At 40.0% G+C, this 23,483-nt stretch overlaps 4 protein-coding genes across 5 annotated transcripts; 2 read left to right on the top strand and 2 right to left on the bottom strand.

The window, feature by feature from the left end:
* Positions 1 to 20: 20 nt before the first annotated feature.
* Positions 21 to 5,772, top strand: LOC122823720 (ras-related C3 botulinum toxin substrate 1-like). Its single transcript, XM_044103637.1, has 6 exons — positions 21 to 134; positions 2,416 to 2,484; positions 2,623 to 2,740; positions 3,638 to 3,700; positions 4,161 to 4,320; positions 4,844 to 5,772. The coding sequence occupies exons 1-6, from the start codon at positions 100 to 102 to the stop codon at positions 4,972 to 4,974; spliced, it is 576 nt and encodes a 191-aa protein (XP_043959572.1). The 5' UTR covers positions 21 to 99; the 3' UTR covers positions 4,975 to 5,772.
* A 44-nt stretch (positions 5,773 to 5,816) lies between these two features.
* Positions 5,817 to 9,974, bottom strand: crym (crystallin, mu). The gene is made up of 8 exons (XM_044103629.1): positions 9,032 to 9,974; positions 8,793 to 8,943; positions 7,648 to 7,710; positions 7,439 to 7,540; positions 6,507 to 6,690; positions 6,302 to 6,423; positions 6,131 to 6,215; positions 5,817 to 6,049 (listed from the first exon to the last, which is right to left on the bottom strand). Exons 1-8 carry the CDS (start codon positions 9,196 to 9,198, stop codon positions 5,961 to 5,963), a joined length of 963 nt encoding a protein of 320 aa, XP_043959564.1. The 5' UTR covers positions 9,199 to 9,974; the 3' UTR covers positions 5,817 to 5,960.
* Positions 9,975 to 10,733: 759 nt separating this feature from the next.
* LOC122823723 (NHP2-like protein 1) lies at positions 10,734 to 12,682 on the bottom strand. Its single transcript, XM_044103639.1, has 3 exons — positions 12,434 to 12,682; positions 12,153 to 12,273; positions 10,734 to 11,149 (listed from the first exon to the last, which is right to left on the bottom strand). The coding sequence occupies exons 1-3, from the start codon at positions 12,434 to 12,436 to the stop codon at positions 10,887 to 10,889; spliced, it is 387 nt and encodes a 128-aa protein (XP_043959574.1). The 5' UTR covers positions 12,437 to 12,682; the 3' UTR covers positions 10,734 to 10,886.
* Positions 12,683 to 13,576: 894 nt separating this feature from the next.
* LOC122823713 (cytochrome b-c1 complex subunit 2, mitochondrial) lies at positions 13,577 to 21,705 on the top strand. Of its 2 annotated transcripts, none has more exons than XM_044103628.1 (14): positions 13,577 to 13,707; positions 15,601 to 15,669; positions 15,998 to 16,147; positions 16,790 to 16,854; positions 16,936 to 16,992; positions 17,079 to 17,203; positions 17,338 to 17,435; positions 17,525 to 17,582; positions 18,552 to 18,647; positions 18,736 to 18,935; positions 19,501 to 19,581; positions 19,977 to 20,053; positions 20,754 to 20,907; positions 21,397 to 21,705. In XM_044103628.1, exons 1-14 carry the CDS (start codon positions 13,675 to 13,677, stop codon positions 21,478 to 21,480), a joined length of 1,347 nt encoding a protein of 448 aa, XP_043959563.1. In that variant the 5' UTR covers positions 13,577 to 13,674; the 3' UTR covers positions 21,481 to 21,705. The 2 variants fall into 2 exon arrangements, with proteins under 2 accessions (XP_043959563.1, XP_043959562.1); XM_044103627.1 differs by lacking the exon at positions 15,601 to 15,669 and adding an exon at positions 15,705 to 15,797 and having other exon boundaries at positions 13,604 to 13,707.
* The last annotated feature ends 1,778 nt before the right edge of the window (positions 21,706 to 23,483 follow it).

Raw genomic sequence — 23,483 nt, 5'->3', positions numbered from 1 at the left:
GTCGGAATCAGTGTTACGCTGCCTTGATAATTTATTGCTTAATAAACTCCTCGGGGTTTTTTTTTCTTTTACAGGAAATTGACGCCATACCGTTACACAATGCAGACGGTAAAGTGTGTGCTGCTGGGGGACGGGTAAGTCAATGTAAAGTTTTCTTCCAAATGTATCTATATTACCTTATATTTTGTCTATAAAAGTAAGTGTAAGTGTTTGGGTTAATCTAGAAATCACCAGGTGGCTGTAGAGCTAACATGCCAGCAGAGTTTGTTGTCAGGTTACCGGTGATGAAACTCAGTACTTTTGAGCAACTGGAGCTGTTTGGTTCCCCTTTTTTTAGCGCTAAAAACTGTAAATGGCTTTAAAACGTTATAATCACACACATATTTTCAATCAAATTTAAATGTTGTAGAAAGCTCCCAGAAATTCGCAGCACCACTGCGGTGGAGGTGCTGCTAAAGATTAAGAAGCCTGAGAGGAATTGGCTGTTTACTCTGTCTTGGCACAGAATGAACACAGTTATGTCTAATAAAAATATCTCAGGCTGCTTGTCGTGTACGGTAAGCCTCTGGTCAAATGTGATATGTAGTGACTGTAAAGAAAAATAATTATTTTTAGTGCTTAACACAGCTAATCTTACCCCAGGTGTAAAGGTTATAATGAATAGTCTGATTTTGAACAAATTTCTTAATTTTGTGTCAAGGATTTACAACTAAACTATCCAACAGGGTAACTATCAGAGGTCAGGAACTACATCAAAAAGATTCTTTAGGAGTGTTATCAGGGCCCAGGAAGAAGCCATAAAATTAGCATTTATTGCAGGGCAGAAGCCTGTATGGTTCACAGAACATCAATCATTAACATTTAATTTCTAAGACATTTTTCTAAGTATTAATAGCAAGTTTTTAACCAAAGTGTATTATCTAAGTTTAGAATGGTGAATGCTGAATGTATTTGAAAATTGTACTGTCTATGATAATTTCTGAATCAAATGGAAATTGTTTCAATGAAAATGTGTTGTTTAGTATTAGAAAATTGTTCAGGATTTATGTGATAAGGCAAAGATTCAAATCTTTGGAGATGCTGAGTGCAGACGAGCAAAACTAGTTTTGTGAAGGTAATCTTTCCTTAAACTAAATTACTTGATTTGGCTTTGTTCTGAGAATGTCTGTAAGGACAAGATAACGGGAGGCACTCCGAATTTCACAGGTATATGTGAAGTCGTATGTTAAGGGTCTATTTGATCAGGTGGCTCTAGCAGCTGCTTGCTCTTTTGTCTTACAGGAGACAAAAGGGGCTTTTTGATCCTGGCGTGAAATTAGGGGAAGTTCTAAGTTTTATTGGCGTCCAAGGTAGCGTCTGATTGGTCATACAGAGCTACGCCTTAATGAATATATTAACAAGGAGAGAAACGCCTTCACTATAAGAGATCGAACATGATAATAATAATTCAGATTGCTGTGATATTCTGCCGTTTTGGCATCAGCCTTCTCCAAAGACATGTCTTTGCCTTTTCTTCCTCTGTCTTTGTTCTTTTTCCTTTTAATTTTTGTCTCAGGTAAAAGTGTATATTTCTGTAACTCTGCAGTTTTCTTGTTAATTCATACGTTGCTTGTTATGAGAATTAAAACTCTGTGATGTCATCACGCATTGTCTCCTTGTCGCCACACGCAGCTCGCAGAAAGAACCTGGGACCGGAGGAAAAGAGAGAGCCAAGCTTTTTCCAAATTAAGCTAATTTTTAAATACTTTTCCTCAATATGACGCAATTATTAGTAACAAAAAACTTTTAGAAAAGTTAGATTTCAGGTGACATTTTGTCCCTGTACAGGTGAATTTGATTTACAGGGATGTTTCAACAATAGTTGTGTTTTAATGTATCTTTTAGGTGTAACAGTATCTGAATGTTACAAAAATGTATTTGGACCAAAACTTAATAAAAACTTCACACTGGCATGTTGTACATGATAGTACATAAGGAATAACCAAGGCTATCAAACAGTGGTACAGAACTAGCATTACTTTGGTTCTCTCAAGTGGAACTCCACTGCCATTTTGGTGTCAGTTTCTTAAAAGGTAAATGGAAAGCCCATAACTGTGACTCAAACAACCAGATGTTTGCTTCAGATAGAAAGTGCTGCGGCTGGCGAACATCAAAACAATCTGAATTTAATTGAAGTAACCCAAGAGCAAGTGCTGGTGGCAACGTATTTATAAGATGGAACTGGGAGAAGTGTTAAAGCTAACTTAGCTAACTTAGCTTTGCTAGCTCATATTAATGATGCTTAAGCAAATGGTGGTGTGTGTGTGTGTGTGTGTGTGTGTTATTTCATCCTGCATCAGTAAACATATTGATTAAAATCAATGATTCTGAGTGATTAACCATCACTGAAAAGGTTTCCCTCATTGATCCTGTCAGGGCTGTGGGTAAATCAGCCATGATCATCACCTACACCGCAGGCTTTCCTAAGGAGTGGACCCCATCAGTGTAAGTCACACACAGCAGCACTTTAGGAGACCTTTTGGTCGTAGTAACTGTGAAGGGCACAGGTGTAATTCTTTTGATAACATGACTGAAGACTGAACGAAAGTCATCCGTTTTGAAAGTGAATGTTTCTGCCTGCAGGATGGAGAATTATAAGGTCAGTGTGACGGTGGACGGGAACCAGGTGAACCTGGAGGTGTGGGACCACAGCGGATTATCGGACTATGACCGGTTAAGACGCCTGTCCTTCCCACAGACGGTGTGTTTCCACTACGGTGACCAGATTTGGGTTTCTGAAAAGGAGGACACTTCTTTTTTTGTTGGCGCCAACGAGGGGGGGTAACACTATGTAATGTGTTTTGAGGCAGTTGACCAAAATCCCGGACGATTTTGAAATTCCCCCCGGACATTTTTTTAGGTCTGAAAAGTAGGACATGTCCGGGAAAAAGAGGACGTCTGGTCACCCTAGTTTCCACGGAGACCCACAGCAGCTAGCCACTGATAGCACACACCCCATTTCATTCAGTCAACTGTTGTGGAACCAGTAGCAGACATTGTGTTTTCATTAATATGATCAATACACATCAAATATGTTGGTTCATGTCCCATTAGTTATGGTTCAAAAGCAGCAGGTGGAACTCTGCGCTCTGGCTTTTTTAGTTTTCTGGAAGTTTGAGGTGCATAGAAGGGGAGTTGCGTTGTGCTTCTGTTGTTGTGTTTTTGTTTTGATTTTTGTTCGGTTTTTTGTGAAGGGTGTTAGAGTAATAGCAGCCAAACATTAATGTACCGTATGCTTTTTCAGATTTTAAGGTGAGAAACGACTGAAATTATTCATCGCTCACCTGCAACTCCACAGTTTTACTCTACTTTGTGTGGATCTATCACAACGATCCCCATTCATTTTCATTTTATTTCTATTCGCATGTCATGACAAACAAACTCAGTTCATGAATAAATATAGCCAGTTCAGTCAAACCATACGGGAAGATTCTAAACGTTTTTGTTTTTTTTATTTTTGTTTATTTTGCACCCGTAACTGATTCCTTTCTACCTGTAGATCACTGGTATTGTTGCCAACATCTGATGTGAATTAACCGTGTAAATATTTGCATGTTGTACATGGAATTTTGACTTTGGTTGTTTCTCTACCTTGTAGGATGTTCTCCTGCTTTGCTTTTCCCTCACCAGTCCGTCGTCTTTTGAAAACGTGCGGAGCAAGGTGACTCTATACTCATAAAGCCGTCCTTCATACATAACATGTTAAAGACATTAAACCAGAGATCTGCATCCGTCATGATCCAGAGAGACATTTTGACCCTCCTGCCAGCCAAACAGAACACATTTAGAGCTACACGCCATAAACGAAGTTTGGAAAAATCGACAACTTCCTTTGTGGCTCCGGAGCCGCAGGTTCCACACCCCGGGGTTAAACCGAAGAACACAAAAAAAGATGTACAGTTAGAAAAAAATTAAAATAATAATCAAAAGTTTTACTGTCAGGTTTAGGATCTTACTTTGATATCATAAAAGAATAAACAATGTAGATAAAACTCTAAATGTTTTGGATGAAAGTCGTCATGCAACAAGCCTTCACAGTCCTGCTTGTTGTGAGAATTCACCAATAAAAATGCTGCTGCCATGCCGTGAACACTGATCCAGTCTCCGTGCTCCTGCTGCAGTGGATTGAAGAGGTCAGACATCACTGCCCCGCGGTGCCGGTCGTCCTGGTGGGCACCATGTTGGACCTCAGAGACGATAAAGACAGGATGGAGAAGCTGAAAAAGGAGCATCTCTCTCCTATCACCTATGATCAGGGCCTGGCCATGGCTGAAGAAATAGGTAGATATCTGTTCTCTGATCTACTGGATGTTTTAGTTTGATTTCAGTGAAGCTCTTGTTATGAGAGGGAACTGGAAACAAGTCATCTTTTCTGAACTCTTAGGAGTTTCGGCCTCTCTGGTCATGTTTGCATCAGTATAAAAGGGTTGCCCAGTCGTCGACATATTGCATGTTGTTTATTATGTGTACATAGACAACAACATGCTCGCTATTTTTTATTTATTAAAACTTTTTCCTGACCTTGTTATCTAGTTGTTGTAGTGTTGACTGTTGGCAGCAAAGCATTGTGTCCCTTTTTTCTTTCATACATCACACGTACATTTAAGACTTAGCAACTTTATTGTACTGGATTTACTTGAGGGGTATCAGAGTAAAAGGTGGCTAAGCTTTTCAGGTCTTTTTTTTTTTTTTTTTTTTTTTTCTTCCTCCAGACCCATTGCATATCCGTTTCCTTAAACCTGTTGAATACTACTGAATCGTTCTACTTGTGTTCACCATCTTCCTGTTTTCTTCTGAATCCCAGGTGCGGTAACATACCTGGAGTGTTCGGCTCTGACTGCGCGCGGCCTTCAGGCGGTGATCGAGGAAGCCGCCAGGGTGGGCCTGAACGCCAAACCCGTCAAAAAACCGAAGCAAAGCTGCAGCCTGTCATAATGCAGACGATGCCTTTTACATATTCATGATTTTAAAAACAGGGACGTTGTCGCCGAGGCCAGCAGAGTGGAATGATGAGAGCGAGCGTTCTGAGAGAAATTTAACCCCCCACTGCTTTATATTCCCCAGAGATTCTTTTATTCTTTGGTGTTCTACAGTCACTTTGTATGAAATGAAAGTATCACAGTGAGAATGTGTGGTAAAGCGATGCTAGGCAGACAGAGTATTAGAGCCACATTGATCCAAAAAATATTTATCAAATAAAAACAAAATCAAGTTGTAGCATTACAAGAAAAAGTCTGAATTTTATGACTTTTTCTTGTAACTCCATTATTATGACTTCATTCTTTTATGATTTATTCTCATAATATTATGACTTTTGTTCTTCGTGATTTCATTTTTCTTTACTCTGTCGAAGGTTACAACCAGGTTCCTGGGAAATTTCCCAAACTAACGGTTTCTGTTGATGTGGACATGTAGACGTTTTAATCAAAGCCATTCAGCTCACTCCAGTTCTTCTCAGTTCAATGGTAGAATTAAGGCTCTCTGCCCAGGGCAGCCCAACCTGTGGGGCGAAACAAGAACTCAGTGGGGACACAAGTCATCTCACAATTGAGCCCCAAACTAGTTTTCTGTTGCTTGTTTATATGAAGTCTGGGAAGAGGAAGAAGGAAAAGGCTCTTCTACAGCGTTCAACACAGAAAATGAAAATAAAAATGTATTTTTAATGCCCTTTTACACATCTTGATCTTGAGTGATGTCTATACACGTCTGGCATTGTTTATTATTTTTGTTTTATTTTTTTTCTTGCAGGATTATTTGTTTCCTTTTTGGATTTCAGTTTGTGAAATGACAAAAATTAATGCTTTTTTTTTTCTTTAAATGAAATTTAATTCAAAGCAATAAGTGTGCAGTTTGTGCTACACTGCATTTTTATTTTGTCAGGGAAAATATTTCTCTCTGACTGTAAAGTTCCAGCTGAAACGTCAGAAATCAAGAATGAGTCTCGTGGTTTCTTTAGCTGCCCACTGGTCAAACACCAGCTGAGCAGACACTGCATCCTCCACTCCCATTCCTGTCAGACGGAAAACAAGAAAACACATTAAGGTTAATCAAAAACGACAACAAGGTGATATAATTATATCATCCAACACACCCAGAGACTTGAAGACGGTCGTCTTCTCCCTTTCGGCAGGCTTGGTTCCGTTGATAACGTCTCCCAGCTCTGCAAACACCTCGGCCTGAAAGACACAATCACAGCGATTCCAGTTCTGCTCGCCTTCAGTTTCCCAACTGGATTAAAAATCGAATCTAAAGACAGACGGACCCCTGAAAGGATGACATCACCAGACTCTGACAGCGCCCCCTCCCTGCTGTCCACGTACACTACAGCGCTCTGCATCAGCACGTCGTCCAGCTCCCTCCAGTCTGGCCTGCAGGCTCCCACAGCTGCTCCGCAAAGTCAACGCGACCGTCAAAGGGCAAACATTTATTTGTGACTATACTGGTTTTCGTGACTGACTGGACCTCACCTGCCACGTGTGCTCCTGCTTTGACCCACTGACCGAACAGCACCGGCTCCGTGGATCTGGTCACCGTCACTATGACGTCTGCTCCCCTCACCGCCTCCTCCGCCGAGCCGCATCCTCTCACACCGCCTCCCGCTGAGCGGACGAACCTCGCCACTTCCTCTTTAGTCCGGCTCCAAACGCGGACCTGAGGAAGAAGGAATTCGAGCGCGTAGAAAGACGCCGAACCAGAGGATTCAGACCGTTACGAACCAAAGACATTTTTAGTTTCGGTTCGGCTAAACAAAATTCGCTGATAGCAGCAAATGTTACATGACCTCTTATGGAAAGACGACATTAAAACAAAGCTTAATGAATATCAGCCGTAGGGAATTTGTTGTCACATTTAAAGAACAGCCATTTTGTTTCTGTTTTTAGGTTTTAAAACTAAGAAGAATGTAAAATATTTACAAGAGGATTGACACATTTTCTTCTGTGGGGCGTTGGACGCTTGTAGAAACTGATGCAACCAAAAAGGGGTTTATTCCAAATAAATAAAAAACTGCTCAAATCTGAATTTCCTATATCAACTGAATCTATTTTTATAAACAAGAAGCAGCATGGCAACCAAATCAGCAGCATTAAGAGAGTCGAGACATTTACTCCTGAACCTTTAAGATATCAAAGCTAACAGGTGACAGTTATCAGATGTATGCTAGGTTGTGTCAAGTCTCTGTAGCAACCATTAGACACTAGCTCCATGCCAACAAGATGGAGATGACAGTAAAATTCTTTTTTCTGTCCTACCATCACAAACATAAACAGTTTGCCGAACTTTACTAGTGGAGCTCCTCAGACTCTCCAGGTGAGTTTAGCATGAAAAACAGGATAATGACTCAACACATACGACCCAAACAATTTAAAGAAATGTTTTCACCCTTCATATTGTCAAGTACCTCTTTAAAAGAAAACATCTCAGTGAAGACGTTAAAGTGACTCAGAGCCTGTCTGCCGGTCCCCAGGATGGCCAGAACTTCTGCTCCCGGCGCCATCAGCAGCTGCACACACACACACACACACACACACACCAAACAGGTCAGAGTTACTGCAGAGTCTCACTACATAGAGAGGCTGACGTGTGTTATGAGGTCAACAGCAGAGATGCCTTAGCAGAGATGGCTGAGACGGCAGCGGTCCTCATGGCCGTGATGACCTCTCCACCCATCACCTGCAGACGGAACGTTCCAGCAGTGTTTACATGGTTCAGAGTCACACACACACACAGCCTTTAAAAAGTACTCACACCTTCAGTTTGGTCACACAGACTTTAATGTACATTCAGAAGAATGTGTTCTGCTCAGAAGAGACCAAAGTAGAACTTTCACTCGTATAAACTACACAGGAAACTAGCTCTGTGCATTGTCCTGACACACCGTCCACTCAGTGAGGCATGGTGGTGGCAGCATCATGTCACAGTGACGACGCTTTTCTTCAGCAGAGGCAAGGAAGCTAGTCAGAGCAGATGGGAAGGTGGACTGAGTTATATAAAGGGAGGGAAACCAATTAGAAGTTTAGGATGACTGGTTGTGACAGGCAGCGCCAACTGACTGGACCTCTGTTGAATTAGATCACTCATTTTGAATGGGGTGGATTTTTATGCAAGCATTTATTTTATGCTGCACATTTTTATTTCATTGTCATCATTTCACTTTAACATCAAAAGGGGTTTTTGTCTCATTTTTTGTCTTAAAAAGTTAAATTTAGCTGATTTTGATCAATTTGTAAAATCAGTAAAAACAATTAAACATCCAAGGGGTTGAGTACTTTTTTTCAGGTACTGAATACTGTTGACTGCAACAACATATATGATTCTACAAAGTATTACAGCATGCAGGGTGAACACAAATGCACGCCACACTTTTCAGATTTTTCGGGCCTTGTTGAAAGCCAGGGGTCGTTTCCCTACAGTCATTGCAGGTTAAAACAGGGTTACATTTCTACCAAAAAACTTGGAAATTAATCTCTCTGAAACTTTCTACAGAAAACTCAAACATGTCAAGAATTTGAAAAGGTGAACAATTTCTGCAACAAAATTTTGAACACAATAGACATTTTCTTGAAAAAAAAACAAACAAAAACAAAACCGTCTGTGTTTGAAAACTTCCCTCCCCCCTCACAGCCATGCACAACTTTGTTTTGGTTCACCTCATAAAATCCTATTAAAACAGTCAGGTTTGTGACTGTGACGAGACAAAATCTGAAAAAAAAATCTACCAGGTGCTTTAATCATTACAGGCCTGTTCGACTCACAGCCTTGACGTTCCCAAGTTCTGGGTCCAGCAGAACCACGGTGGCCTGAACAGCCGGTAAAGTGGACCCTCTCTCTCTGTTGTAGTAACAGACAAACTTTGTGCTCAGCACTCCGTCGTTCTCCATGTATGTCGGCATGAGCCCCATGAAGCTGGAAGGAGAAGCAGATTGAGCCGCTGTTCTGGTGGCAGTCTGTTAATGTGTGCCGAACCGGAGCGGCCGCGGCAGAGCAAGCCTACCCGCTGTGCTTCTGCAGCGGCACCGCGGTGCGCACAGGCTGGAGCACCGCGGCGCTGTCCCGTCGGGAGAACTTCCCCAAAGCGTCCTCCAGACGGGGGACCAGGTCCATGTAACGGAGCACACTTTTAACTTCCTCCTCCCAGATGATGACAGGAGGCTCGGCCATGGTCTCTGCTCAGCAAAGAGGGCAAAAGTTCAATCCTCCTCACTGCCCTGGAACCTGAGCTGCGTTCAGAGCGGGAAACAGGCTGCACCTTGGAAAACGGTGCTGCGTTCAATGTAGTTACACTGTCGTAAACGGCAGTTTGCTGTTAATTTGCAAAGCTTTCCTTGGTGAACAACGGGCAAGAAGAGAGAACATCTTTAATTACAGAGGGAGTAAAATCCATCTGAGTTAGCATTAACTCAATTTAAAAAGGGAAACGGAGTGAATGATATTAAGATGATTAGATCCCAACACAGAATGAGGCCTTAAACTGAGATGTGTTTGGGAGAGATCTTCCACCTAAACCCACTGCAACTTTTAAAGACTGACAGGGGGAAAAGTTCGTTTGTAGACGAGCATCCAGAGGAAAGGACTTCACTCATTCATCAGCACAGAAACAGAAAACCTGCCTAAATACGAACAGAAACGATTAGATTTAAAATTCAATTAAAACGCCACCATGTATGAGTTTGTGTGGAATTTGAGAATATTTTTACAGTACTAAATAATGGATAAATTCAAGTAGCCTCATTAACTGTTTATAAAACTGATCATTAATTTCAAAAACATGCACCTAATATCTGATAAAAGTTTATTGAACTTTCCCAAAATGATTTGACGTTTTTTTATTATCTACATTACTGCTTTAAGACAAACTTTCACCTTGTTTTTACTTGCATTAATTTTGTTGCATTCATTGTCAAAATTGTTTGCTTAGGATTTAATAATGGACTCATTGTAACATGTTTTTCGGTTTACAGAAACAGATTCAAACCGATCTGATCCCTGATGGTCACATAGTGTCTGTCATAATTAGACATGTTTCAAAAGAAATCAATCAAATTAAGCAGTAAAGAAGGTCGTAAAAACGTTAAAGGGCAAAGGCTATGTGAAATTTTTATAAAATTTAAAATGAAAGGCTAGTTTATTTGTGCTCTGGTGGCCAAGAGATAACATGTCACTGTGGTGTCTCTGTGAAACAATAAAATAAGCCTAGGTTTAGTTAACACCCAAGAAAGAAAATCTAAACAGGAAAGTTCTTTCAATACATTTCCAAATATACACCGACTTCAATATTTAATGTGAAAAATTATTTGATTTTCACATTACATATTAATTTTAACTTATGTCATGATTAAGAAATGTAAAAAAATAAAAACCATTCTGACAAACCTTGTTTCTATTGACCCTCTACAACATAATGAGGGCCATTGTAAAATTTTGAGACTTGTCTCAGAAGAAAATAAAATAAAGAATTCTGAATTTCCAAAAGTTTTACATATTCCAACTTTGAAATTTACAAGTTTTTTGTAGAAAATTTCTGAGATTAATCCAAAAGTTTTGGGAGTTTTTCAGCAAAAATATATTCCATCTACAACGGCCTTAATATTCTGCCGTACCCACCTGCATGGAAGAGTACTTTTGATTTATAAATGCAACATTTTTAGTTAGGCTGACATTTTAATTAAAAAAATAATAATTGAAACAAGATGTAAAAAAAAAATAATAAAATTTATTAAGCTACAGTTGATGGTCCTACAAAATAAAAAAAAACCATGCAATACTCTTAAAAAAATGCCAAATGTTTTAAATAATCCAACATAAGGACAGAGTGGATGGACCCATCAACCAGCAGGGCTGCTGTCAGGTCACACCAGCAGTCTCTCGATGGCCATCTGAACGGACTGAATCTGAGGCTTGAGCTGGGAGCCCTCCTTTATGGTGACCGAGGTAGCAATGACGGGCCGCGACACGCCACAGGCCCGGCCCAGCGCCTGCTTGGAGCGCACAAACACATACGGCACGTTCTTGTCCTCGCACAGCAGCGGCAGGTGGAGGATGATCTCCAGCGGCTCGGCGTCGGCTGCCATGACAATGAACTCGGCGATGCCTCTGTTCAAGGTTTTGGTGGCTGGGGAAGAAGAAATAAAAACATTTTTTAGAAAGTTTATAATCACATGAACGTACAGAATCCTACAAGAATAAACAGCGACACCCCCAACAACAACATGCATGTTTTAGAAATCCTCTCCCTCTCGGCTCCTTCAGACTAGACAGCAGCCATTAGCAACTCCTGGTGGAACGGTCATCACATTATGAGACCTACTTCTTAGTTTAACACTGGTAAAAACGTTAAAGGGTTAATAGGAGCCATGTTGCCATAACTTCCTGAAGGCGGAGTTTCTGAAAGAGCAGGAGTTTTTAAAGAGACAGACACTCAATTTCAAGGAATCAGGAAGTAAAATCTCTTGCGTGTTATGGATTGCAGTTCTTTAACAACTGAAGGTAGAATTTATTTATGAAATTGCATGGAATGTGTGCCTGAAAAACACAATACTGCCCCTTTTAGCCAACTTGTTGGTAACTACCTATATTCTAAAAAACAATGGATTTCATAAGCGAATAAAATTTTTCCTGACCTGAAAACAAAATAAGCATTGTGCAGATAAAAAGTCTTAATGAGTGGGAATTAATATTACATTCTGATTCCACACCACATGCTTTGTGAAACACTTTAACATTTTTGAAGCAGACTTATGCTACAATGTTCTCTTGTACCGTTTTTAAATGGGGATCGTTTCCATTTCTACACAGTCTAAGGACTATTGAGATTCATTCAAATAAATCACGTGTATTTCAATAAAAAGATCAAAAGACCCACTTTAGAATATTTACTATCATTTTAGAAATAAATAAATTTTGAGATAAATACCTGATTTGGGGCAGTTGGTCATATATTGTAATGTTAGATCTTTTTTCACTCAGTGTATGTTGCCATCATTTGGATGTTTAATGGAAAGATGTTTCGACAACTTTGTTTTACTAACATATCTGTTGGAACCGCGTCGTTTGAAGCTTTCTTGATCTGACAGTAGGCTCCATATGAGACGGATCTGGTTGTGCATTTCTCTCACCCTCATTGGCTCCCTTCCTCAGCTGTTTGTAGTTGGACGCTTGCTGCACCAGGTCCAGGATGGTTTTGGTCAGAGTAGCGTCGGCCAGCGGGTAGGCCTTCGGGTTCACTTGTGGTTCAGTCTTAATAAAACACAAACAATAAGTCCAGATAAGACACAAGAGACACGTGTCGAACCGAAATAAAAACCTCAGCTTCAACTAAAAATGCGCTCGTTGCCATTACACATGCTTGCTAACAGTTAGCCGGTGAGGTAGCTTGTTAGCCGAACAGAGAACTCACCATTGCAATGTATTTCAAGTTTTCCGGCCCTCTCGGCGAAATGCTTCACGGAGGACTCCTTGTTTCTCTTCTAGCTCTGAGAAAGCAGCAAAAAACCGCAGGATATGTTTCTTTTTACCTAATATTTAATAGCGTCCCTAACTCTGTAAGCTCTACAGCATGCAGTCAGTCAGAACGTTCACCACACGTGCGAAAAGTACTGCACATGCGCCCTGACTCATTAGCTGAACGCTAGCGTTCGTTCTGTCGTCATTATAGGGCGGAGCTTTTTCCTCTTCCTTTCTATTATGGCAGATCGCAAGCAACTTTCAAGTGCATACCCGAGTATGTAGCAACACTACTTCACATCAATTAAATTCTATTTTTTTAATTTTGTATTAAATAATACGTTCCTTAATCTACTTAATCCATTTGTTTCATTCAGTTCCTAATATTAATTTAAGATTTAATTCCTGTCTTGTATTTGCTACTGTTTCTCAATATCTCCCTTTCAGTCTCATAAGTTTTACAATTCATCAATACATGTTCTACATTTTCATTCTTTCCACATCCTTCACATGTATCATTATTTTTCCTCTCAATTAGACGTAAATGTTAGACATGAAATGTCATTTAAATATGTATCTAACCTTATCTTAAAGGGTGGGGCTAAGAACTATGGAAAATAACATAGACATTATAAATATTACACATTATTAAGTAGTATAAGTTAATTTCACTGAAGGTGAGAGAAGTAGGGTGTAAAATATCATAAATAATGTTTTTACCTATAATTTTGAAGTGAAAACGTTATTTACAGTCATTTTCGTAGAAGTTTTCGTGTTTTGTAGGTTTGAAATTAGATGTTTATTTTTTAACATTTCATAGATAGTTTAGCACAAAAACAAACAAACAATATTAGCGCAAATAAATTCACGCGTCTAGAAACACATTGAACTATCTTGTTTTAGGGTTAAATTATAATTAATATTGTTTATTCATTACTTAATACTGGCAAATCTAATGGAAAATCAGTATCTTAAGCGACATGTGATTCAAACAGACAAAGGACAAAACGAACACCACAAAAACATATAATTTGGACACAACTCACAAATTTCACGTCAACACCAGAGGGCGCGCGCTCGCCCTCACACTGCGTCTCTGCCTCGGGACTCGGGAACGAAGAACGCGCGGTTCATTCTGGGTAGGGCACTTTGAAGGCGGACATATTGGTTTTTCGTCCTGACTGAAGGAGAGAGATGAAGGGGATCCGAGGAATCAGTCAGCTGTCGGTGAGGGCTCACTTCGTGGAGTTTATATGTCTGAATACTGGGGGAACTGAGCTCTCTTGGTTTATTCTTGAATGAGGTAAAAATAAAAACTGCTGGGGTCCTGTTGAGGGAGGCTGTGTTGAAGAGCAACCGAGTAAGCTGCTAGCTAAAGTCTTTAACCTGGAATGTTACATACCGTGTACATTTTAGCTTTCATTAATACGTTTAAGTTTAATTCTTGCTTATAGAACAGATAATCATTTATTTGTGAGCATAAAGACAGCTAGCTCGTAGCTGCTAGCGTCTTGTATGTTGACTCGTTTCATATGTTGTGTTTGTATTGAGCTGTCTTTGATAAAAGGAATAATACTTTTTGCTCAACTTACTATCAGAATGGTTTATATAAATGCTATTTAAAAGGACTTTGGTAACATTTAGTGCAAATTTACCCTCATTGTACTTCAGTTTCCCAACTCTACATTTAGTTTAGATTTTTAGAACTTTGTGGTTGATTTTCCATCCTTTGGTTTTTGTAAATCTTCTGAATTATTAGCTGACTGCAATATCGTTCTGTAGTCTATATGCATTTATGAGAACAACATTCAATATACACTCCAGACCTTTTCGCTGTAAACGGGGATAAGTTATTTATAATCAAAACAGAAGTGACTATTCAAATTGTAATTAGGCCCGTTCCTGTCACAAGCCAAATTCAAGTGCATTGATATTTTTAAACTGCTGCGTGTTTTGTTTATATATACTAAACTGTAGATGAAAACTTAATTTAGGGCCTGCGAAGCATTCTTTTTTAAAATTCAGTACATAACCATAACCATTTGCTCAATATTCCTAGCTGCAGGATCAAGTGAATGTTTTTCATTGTGGGAATGTGCTTCTCTTGTCTGTCATCTACTGTATACAGTTACAGATGCATTAATCACACATTTGTTTTTGGGATTGACTCATTTTTTTTCTCGACTTCTTGCTGTGATATGTCACTTATTTTTGTTTATTTTTATTTATGGTAACCTTTATTTAACCAGGTAAGTTGATTGAGAACAAATTCTCATTTTCAACAGCGACCTGTTCATAAAAAGTTAAAACAGCAGAAAGCAGAATGTCATGCTTTACATATATTAGAAGGAAATACAAACAAGACAACAAACCAAAGGAAAGACAAAAAGGTAAAATTGTAAAACTACATATTGGTTCCCAATGTTTAACAATAATAAGTAATTTGTAATTTCTAAACTCGTAAGGGTTTCTCTGGATTCTTGATCTGATAAAACAAGATGTTGGTTCTCCATGTTGTATTCTATAAGGTTGATGGAACTTTCTTAGTTTGTTCTAGATTTAGGAGTTTCTCTAGGTCGGTATTAAAAAGTTTAATGCTGAATGTTGATCTCAAGCTGCGTTCAGCCTTAGAACAAACTGGGTCGCGTTCAAAAAGAATCCGACCTGTGTTGTTCAGACTGTCATGAAAAGATCAGCATAACGTAAAAAGTTCAAATAAAAATCGGAAAAGTTCAAATAAAAATCGGAATTGGGTCACTTCAGGCTGCTGTGTGAACGCAGCCCAAGGTTATGAGTAAGTAGGGAACAGCTTCCTTGTAGAAAGCTTCTTTAACTTTTGTGTGATCACCCCTCAGTGAAAATATGGCAATTTGTGTGTTCCACACTTCCACACTGAAGAGTGTTTTTCTTAGACATGGTGGTGTGTAGTTTCAGATAAAGATCAGCTTTTTTTTTAAAGTCTCTGACCGTCTGGCCAACAACAAAAAAAAGCTTGTATGGTCACCAGCTGGGTTAGGGTCTTCTCCACAGTAGGAGTTCTCTGTGGTTCAATCTTCCGCCACAGAGACAGAAACACATTAGCTGTAATGTCCCGCCTTCCTATGTTCTCTGTTTTTCCAGACGAGGCTTTACGCAGCCCAGGCTGCCCGTAAGGTGGAGGTGACTGGGTTTCAGCTTCAGGATGTGCAGGTCAGTAGGTGTTGACGTGTTTCTCTCCTCCACAGAGACGCTTCTATGCCGCGGGCCAGTCCCTTACCGAGCTTCTGGTTGGTCTGAAGCTCTCTCCGGGGGCTGCCCACTCCTACCAGGACGTTCATGTATGTTGGGACGTCTCGACGCATTCTGTGCTCGGGTGGAATGAGTGTGGCGGTGGACTCATCCTGCTGTGTTCTGCTTTCGATTGAATCTGCGGATTTGTCCACCTAAGCATGCAGACCTTTCTAGAAGCTGGAGCTTATAGGCAGACACCGTGGTGTGTCACAGTGCAAACAGCAGCCCTGTCTCTCGCCCTGCTCAGGTCAGCAAGCTGCCCAGCGGACTGGTGATCACGTCTCTGGAGAACTACTCCCCAGCCTCCAAAATTGGGGTCTTCATCAAGGCCGGCTGTCGCTATGAAACCCCTGACAACCAAGGTGTCACCCACCTGCTCAGGCTGGCCTCCAACCTGGTATGAAGCTACATTTAGTGCCAGTGTTTTATTAAGTTTTTTTTATTTATGCTTTTTCAGTTTGTCAAAAATCTTACGACCTAGACTTTTAATTTTAAACCTTATTGGGATAATTATCGAAAGTCTTCAATACTGAAAATGGCTAAACCTTTTTTTAGTCCATATAGTGTAGCTCTAATACTGTAAATATAAAAAAAAATAGAACTTCATGAAGTTGTCCAATGATTTATTTCACATAGAGTGAAATAATATATCAATGCCTTTTTCTTTTGTATTTTTGAAGATTATGTAAAGAAAACACAAATCCGTGTCTCAGAAAATTCTAGTATTGTCAAAGAAGGTTGTGTGGAAGGAAAAAGGTGCCAATATGGCTGTATAAATATATCACTTCAGCAGCTGCACATTCATGTATATGTGTGCATACACCGTTTTTATTTGTGTACTTGGTTGTATTTTATCACTTCTTTATAATCCTTCCAAATACTGTCATTATATTTAAAGGTGAATTTTCTTTTTTTTTTTTTCTTAAGTGTTTCTTGTTTTTTAAAGACTTTTTAAAGAACTCTGTAAGTCCTGAGTGGTGCTGCATTAGCAGAACCTTTACTGGTATTGTCATATAATATTCTGCTTATCTTCTTCTAGACAACCAAAGGAGCGTCAGCGTTCAAAATCTGCCGCGGCATTGAGGCGGTGGGAGGCAGCCTGAGGTCAGTGCCCCCCTCCCCTGACAGGAAGACAACATGACCAGAGTCACTCAGCGCTCTTATCTTTGGATGTTTCTCTTGCAGCGTGAGTTCGTCCAGAGAGAATATGATGTACGTAGTGGACTGCCTGAGAGACGACATGTAAGTGTTTCCATCTGGCACGTCCTTCAGAGGCCGGCCATGAAAGCTGCTCACGTTTCCCTGCCTCCACCTTGATTGTTCCGCAGCGACACAGTGATGGAGTTTCTGATCAACGTGACGACGGCTCCCGAGTTCCGTCCCTGGGAAGTGTCTGACCTCAAGCCCAGGGTCAAGCTGGACAAAGCACAAGTGGCACAGAACCCCCAGTTAGGTGGGCACTGTGGTGTCATTACACTAGAGGGATAATGTACCTGTGTAGAGTAGATGTGGAAACCTGTAAGAGTTCTCAGGTTTCTCCAGACAGTAAATCCAGTTTGTGTGTTTCTGCTCTGTTTCCTTGTCCAGGTGTGGTCGAAGCTCTCCATGCAGCAGCTTATAAGAACGCTCTGTGTAACTCCCTGTACTGTCCTGACCACATGGTTGACCACATCCATTCTGAACACGTGAGTTAGTTCACACTCTCTCACTGTCTGTTCTGAAACCCCTGACCTGAAAGGCCTTTCCCTCATTCACTTGTTTCCTGTTTCCTCAGCTTCACCAGTTTGTCCAAAACAATTTCACAAGTGCAAGAATGGCTCTTGTAGGACTTGGTAAGATCGTTGTCATTTAACCCAACGCTGTTGTAGAAGTCAGAATCTTATAACAGGAACATAATCTCACACTGAGAAATGAAAAAAAAACAACAAATTCTTTAGGGGGACGAATCCCACATTAAGAAATATCATCCATCACTTTTATTTTTTCTATTCTATTTATACTGAGTTTGATGAGGACCCATCTTTAGCTTGCTAACACATGGTGAGCAAGACAGCAACTAAGGCGTCTGTCCTTTCATCACAAATATTAAGGTTTTCTTAAAGCTGCTGCTTTTGAGGAAAATATTGAGTTTGAGCCACAGAATCTCATTCCCTCTAAGTATGATTACCATGTTTGATTTAACCCTCAAACACGGTGGAAGGAGTAAAAGAAACAAATTAACACACTATTTACTGTCCAGCCAGACAATGCTCTGTCTGGAATTGAGTGCCAAGGAAGTATTTATGGGGTTCATTTCCTGCCAGAATGTTGCAAACAGATAAAACATGTTTCACAAACACAACACACCTTCTGCTCACAAACACACTGCAACAAGTTTCTGCAAAAAGTCATGACACTTATGACAGCAGGGGGCGCTATCAAGACAACTGAAACCAGTGGTTATATGGAATAGATTTTACAAAGTATGTAGTTCCGTAGCATATGGCAGGTTTCAGTTTTCTCGACGGTGCCCTCTGCTGTTGAAAGTTGCTGCACATTGTTTTATATGCAAGGACAGTTTGTGAAAATTTTTTATTTGTCTGTAACATTTTGGCAGGAAATGAACTCCTTTAGTAGTGTCACCTCGTTGAAGGTTCTGTGATGCTGTGGGCTCGTTTTTCCTCCAAGATTCAGGATTTCTTTTTATGCGTCTTTACCAGAGGTGCCGGCCTGTAAACGGCGTCTTCACAGCAGTTGCAGGTTTATGGTTCTCTCCCGTCCAGTGCTGTGACTGTGCTGTGGTCTGGTCTCTGGTCCTGCAGGTGTGGAGCACTCTGTGCTGAAGCAGGTCGGGGAGCAGTTCCTCAACATCCGCGGCGGAGCCGGAGCCACCGGGGCCAAGGCGCAGTACCGCGGTGGTAAGCTCAGCACCACAACGGCATGATGGTCCATTTGGACCCCGTGGGGGCTGTAGTTCCTGTACAGACCTGTAACTGTGATCCACAGGAGAGGTCCGTCTGTCCAGCCTGAGTGGACTGGTCCACTCTGCCGTGGTGAGCCAGTCGGCTGCAGCCGGCACTGGGGAAGCCATGGCGTTCAGCGTGCTGCAGCACATCCTGGGAGCCGGCCCGCACATCAAGAGGGGCTCCGGCGGCTCCGGCAAGCTGGTCCAGGAGGTCGCCAAGGCAACCGCTGACCCCTTTGATGTGGGTGGCAGTCACTTTGTCATGCAGTCTTTAAAGAGTTGGGGGATAAGACTTAAAAATAAAAACAACATTTTTTTTTTAAATGAAGGACTTACAAATGACAGAAAATCTTTTCAAAAACTTGTTTTTATTTCAGTCATCTCCTTGGAGAGTTGACCTGAATTCAGCCATCAGTAAAACAAGATGGCGGCCGATATGCTGGCAGGGTCGGAGCTCAGGGCTGTTTTCCAAATATAAATTCCTCATAAACAGCAAATCTGATCAATCGATTTATCGCCCTGAACTTAAATCTACGATACTTTCAACGTATGTGTGTGTTTATCTGCTTTTGATTTTCTGTCATTTTTAACTTTTCCACACACAAATCAAAGAGACAAAACTAGTACAGAAATAGATGTGTAATATTTAAATTTTATGTCAGTGGTACGAACACAAAATGTAGACTGAAAAAGTGTGTAGAAGCACAAGGTTCTGAAATCCTCATTTTGTTAAACAGAACATGGATCAACATGACTGAAGGTCTTCATCTGTGGTCATTAAAGCAGATTTTTCTCTTTTTTCCCAGGTTAGCGCTTTCAATGCCAGCTACTCTGACTCCGGTCTGTTTGGAGTCTACACCATCTCCCAGGCTGCAGCGGCTGGTGATGTATGTTTATCCAACAGAACAACATCTCTGAGGATTAGCGCCAGACTAAGAAGGCCGAATTTAACTACAAGAATAAAGACACAATATTACCAGAAGAAAAGTTTTAAAGTTATTAAGAAAAAAGTCATTTTCAAAGAAAAGAAACGCTTTGATAAAGTTGAGATTGGTAAAGCTGCAGTTCTTTAGTCAAAATTTCCTTATTTATCAAACCAATACCAAAGTCAAGCTTCATTAAATGCTTAACGTTTCTCATTTAACTCATTTTCATGTTGGAATTCATCTCAAATGTGTTCGCCTAATGTTCTAACTTTATTCTTTGAATTAATATAGTTTTTTTGCTTCCACCGATGCTCCGTCCTGCTTTCTAACGCGCTCGCTGTCTGTTGTCCTGTCAGGTGATCAGGGCCGCCCTGGGCCAGGTTAGGGCTGTTGCTGAGGGTGGAGTCACAGCTGCTGACCTGACTCAGGCCAAGTAAGAAACATAGCTGGACAAAAATAACATACTCAAGGAAAAGTACAGTTACTTTGATTCACTTAAGTACAAGGAAAGTTATAAGTGTAATATGTTTTAATAAGTACCGCATTAAAATTTTACTTTAAGTAAAAGTAATTTTTTTTTTTTTGTTTCAGCCACATTTTACATGAATCCAAACTCTGCATCTGATCCTGTTTTCTACTTTAACTAATACAAATTCTAATCAGGAGTATCAGATAAAGCTGATATTATTTACATTTGTTGTTAAAATAGTCACAGTCGTAAACATAAACCAGACTCAGTTTACACTGTATGACAAAGATGTTGCCATTCTTGTGCTTGTGGTTCAGCTGGTCCCTGAAGTACAGCCATGGGTTTTCTTTTTCTCCGAGGTGAACTTGAACTACACTTGGATGTCGTCTAACTGATGGAACACCTTGTGATGTTATTAGTAACCCAGCAGATGGATCAATGCTGGTTTTTTTTAAATATTCTGTTTATTTTATTTTTATTCTTTCCCATCAGATTGTCAGTTCCCAAAACCACCCAAAAAAAAAAAAAAAAAAGAGAAAACATTGTAGAAAACTTGCAGGGTCCACTTGACCCGATCTCTTAAGACAATAGGAGGGTTAAAGTAAAACATAACTATCATTTTTTTCCCTCTAAACTAGTAAACATTTCTTCTTTTCCTCTTCAGGGCTAAGCTAAAAGGTCAGTTCCTGATGTCTCTGGAAGCGTCTGAGGGTCTGCTGGAGGTCATGGGCTCTCAGGCTCTGGTTGATGGATCCTACCAGACTCAAGAAGAAATCTCCAAGAACATTGACAACGTCTCCCTGACTGCTGTTGCAAATGTAAGACTTTGTGTTTTATTTATTTATTTGTTTGTCTATGATGGGTTAAAATGTTGCAGGTCAAACCTGTTGGTTCAGCTGCTGCTTCATCTTCCAGTTTTGGCTTTAAATAAGAATAATTCCTTAGAGCAATTCTGAATAATGCCAGTAATTTAGATCAAAACGACCAAATCAGGGCACCAATTTATTATCAAGAAAATAAAAGCCAAATAGTTCAGTCTCAGTTATCATTCATAAATATCTGCTACCCACTGATGAGGCTCAGGTTTTAAAATAATTGATGAAGATGTAAGTCCAGTGCAGGTCTTATGTGAACAGCAAGAAACTACAGATTTCTGAAATTAGCACACAGCACTTCAAAATATACAAACTAGAATTAGTAAAGGTAAAAACATACAAATAGAACCAATGAAATTATTGAATGATGTCATATTTCAGGAAAACATTTGGTCACCTTTGTTCCTGTTTTTGCTCTCCCTCTGCCCTCAGGCTGCCAAGAAGTTTGTGACGGGCAAGAAGACGATGGCGTCTTCTGGCAACCTCACAAAAACTCCCTTTGTGGACGAACTTTAAAACGAATTACTGTACCTTTCAGTTGACATCAGTGTTCAAGTTATTTCCCCACATTTGAATAAAACCATTTTTTTTAATGCTATAAATCTCTGAACATTGTTATGGTAACACCACTGACTCTTATCTGTGCTGTGACAGGATGTTGTTTGCTCTCTCTGTCATCTGTTCACACGGCAACTGTACAGCTGATGTAAAATAAGGAATAAAATCTATCTGCCTTCTAAATGTTTCAGGCGCTCTCTGTCCTTGATGAAAACAACCAAAAACATGTGGCTGAAATCTTTTGTGCTGATGTGTCGTTACTCCACAGTCCTTTCTGATTTGCAAGTAGAAGTGATCCAACATGTTACACTCTGGTCCATCAATGTCAAACTCATTTTTAATTTGGGCCACATAAAGTCTATGAATGTCTTAAAAGGGCCAGTTGTAGTTAAATGTATTAATGAAACTTGTTAATAAATCCCTTGAATATGAATAAAATACTGTCTTTGCACTCAATGAGTACTTCTTAGAGTTAAATAATACTGAACATCATTTCACATTAATGTAATTTGGCAGAATGCATGTGAAAACTACAGAAAGGTTATATAGCTACTGGAAAAATGAAAGAATTCTGGTTTTAGTTTCATGAGGTCAAAAGTCAGAATTCTGAGAGGTTTTTTTCTATTTTTCAAATTCTGACTTTTTCCCCGAATTCTGAATTTTTTTCTTAGAAATTTCATTTTTTATTTTATCCAAGAAAAGCTTTGGCCCCGTACCTAAAGCAAGGCGTGCCGCTGCGCGATCCGCCCCGGTGACTTGCAGTAGCAAACGATTGCGGATGTCAATAGTTGAAAAAGCTAGCTTGGCATTACGTGATGCTTCTGACAACACATCCTGAAAGGGAAAACAGAATTTGGCCTGGATTTTAAATTGAAGATAAAAATACAAACGAAATCAAATTTAATGCTTCACACATTTTTGAAGGTACAATGTTGCATGGAAGGTCATATGCTTAAAAGAACTTTTACTCAAACTTAAGTAATGGGTCTTTAGGGAAAAAATAAACAAAAATTTCTTTCCTGGCTTCCGTAGTTCTTCTGATGCCCCAAACTCTATCCGAGCCTCCAACCCTGACCTCATGCTGACGGAGAGCGCAGGCCTTCATTTGCATGTTTCGCTGCCAGGGAGGTTATATTATTCATGTTCCCACGTCTCTGAAAAACATATGGTGGTGGTGGTGGTGGTGGGGCGGGGGCTTCGTTTCTGAGAGAGATGTTTACAAAGCCGTGAGTTTCAGGATGGATGCCAGCAGCAGAAATCTAGTTGGGTCAAAGGTCGTTTGGTGCCACTCAGCCCACAACAACAAAGTTCAAGCATCCAAACTCACCTTTGATCTAAATGCTGTTACTCAAACTCTCTTGTTTTCTGGTATATGAACAGCTGCAAGGTTGTTTTTTTTTTATCCCAACGTTAGATGATATAAGCTTTGATCGCTGTGCGGTCCAAAACTAACGACGACGTGTCAGGGCCGCTGCAGATAGAAAAAAATTAATAAAAAATAGGAGTAAATCTCCACCAAAAAAACCTCAGACATTTTGAGAATGTCAGAAACGTCTGAGTTTGAAAATTCTAAAATTTGCGAGAAAAGTCTCAGAAATGCTCTACACAAAAAAAGGGAGAACTTTCTTAATTTCAAAAGTCTAATATGTTTTGACTTTTGAAAATCAAGAAAATGAGTCAGTTGCTTTTATTTAAAAAAAAAAAAAAAAAAAAAAACATTTCTGAGATTCATCTCAAAATTTATTTAGAGTGTTTTTGCAGAAATGTACTCCTGCCCCACACTACAATGTCCCTAATACACCATCGTTGGAAACAGAACCTGATAGAACTTTGCAAAGGTAAGTGGCAAAGAAACCCAGGGTGACTCTGGAGGAGGTACAGAGATCCACAACTCAGGTTGTGAAAGCATACTGTTAGTCAAATGTCTCTCAAATGATCCATTTTTGAAAATGTACATTTTC

This window comes from Gambusia affinis, linkage group LG20 (genome assembly GCF_019740435.1).
Source record: "Gambusia affinis linkage group LG20, SWU_Gaff_1.0, whole genome shotgun sequence".
Taxonomy (NCBI): domain Eukaryota; kingdom Metazoa; phylum Chordata; class Actinopteri; order Cyprinodontiformes; family Poeciliidae; genus Gambusia; species Gambusia affinis.
Note: the sequence above shows the minus strand (reverse complement) of the source record. Positions and strands in the feature narration are given on the sequence as shown.

Coding starts and splice junctions, on each gene's coding strand:
- LOC122823720 (XM_044103637.1), top strand. CDS start 100: ATGCAGACGGTAAAGTGTGTGCTGCTGGGGGACGG. Junction 2,485..2,622: donor AAGGAGTGGACCCCATCAGT/GTAAGTCACACA, acceptor TTCTGCCTGCAG/GATGGAGAATTATAAGGTCA. Junction 4,321..4,843: donor GGCCATGGCTGAAGAAATAG/GTAGATATCTGT, acceptor TCTGAATCCCAG/GTGCGGTAACATACCTGGAG.
- crym (XM_044103629.1), bottom strand. CDS start 9,198: ATGGCCGAGCCTCCTGTCATCATCTGGGAGGAGGAAGTTAAAAGTGTG. Junction 6,216..6,301: donor GTGATGTCATCCTTTCAGGG/GTCCGTCTGTCT, acceptor TGTGTCTTTCAG/GCCGAGGTGTTTGCAGAGCT. Junction 6,050..6,130: donor GACCGTCTTCAAGTCTCTGG/GTGTGTTGGATG, acceptor TCCGTCTGACAG/GAATGGGAGTGGAGGATGCA.
- LOC122823723 (XM_044103639.1), bottom strand. Junction 11,150..12,152: donor GAGGAAGGGAGCCAATGAGG/GTGAGAGAAATG, acceptor CTTCTTCCCCAG/CCACCAAAACCTTGAACAGA.
- LOC122823713 (XM_044103627.1), top strand. CDS start 13,675: ATGAAGGGGATCCGAGGAATCAGTCAGCTGTCG. Junction 13,708..15,704: donor GAGGAATCAGTCAGCTGTCG/GTGAGGGCTCAC, acceptor TCTCCTCCACAG/AGACGCTTCTATGCCGCGGG. Junction 17,204..17,337: donor GGCACAGAACCCCCAGTTAG/GTGGGCACTGTG, acceptor TTCCTTGTCCAG/GTGTGGTCGAAGCTCTCCAT.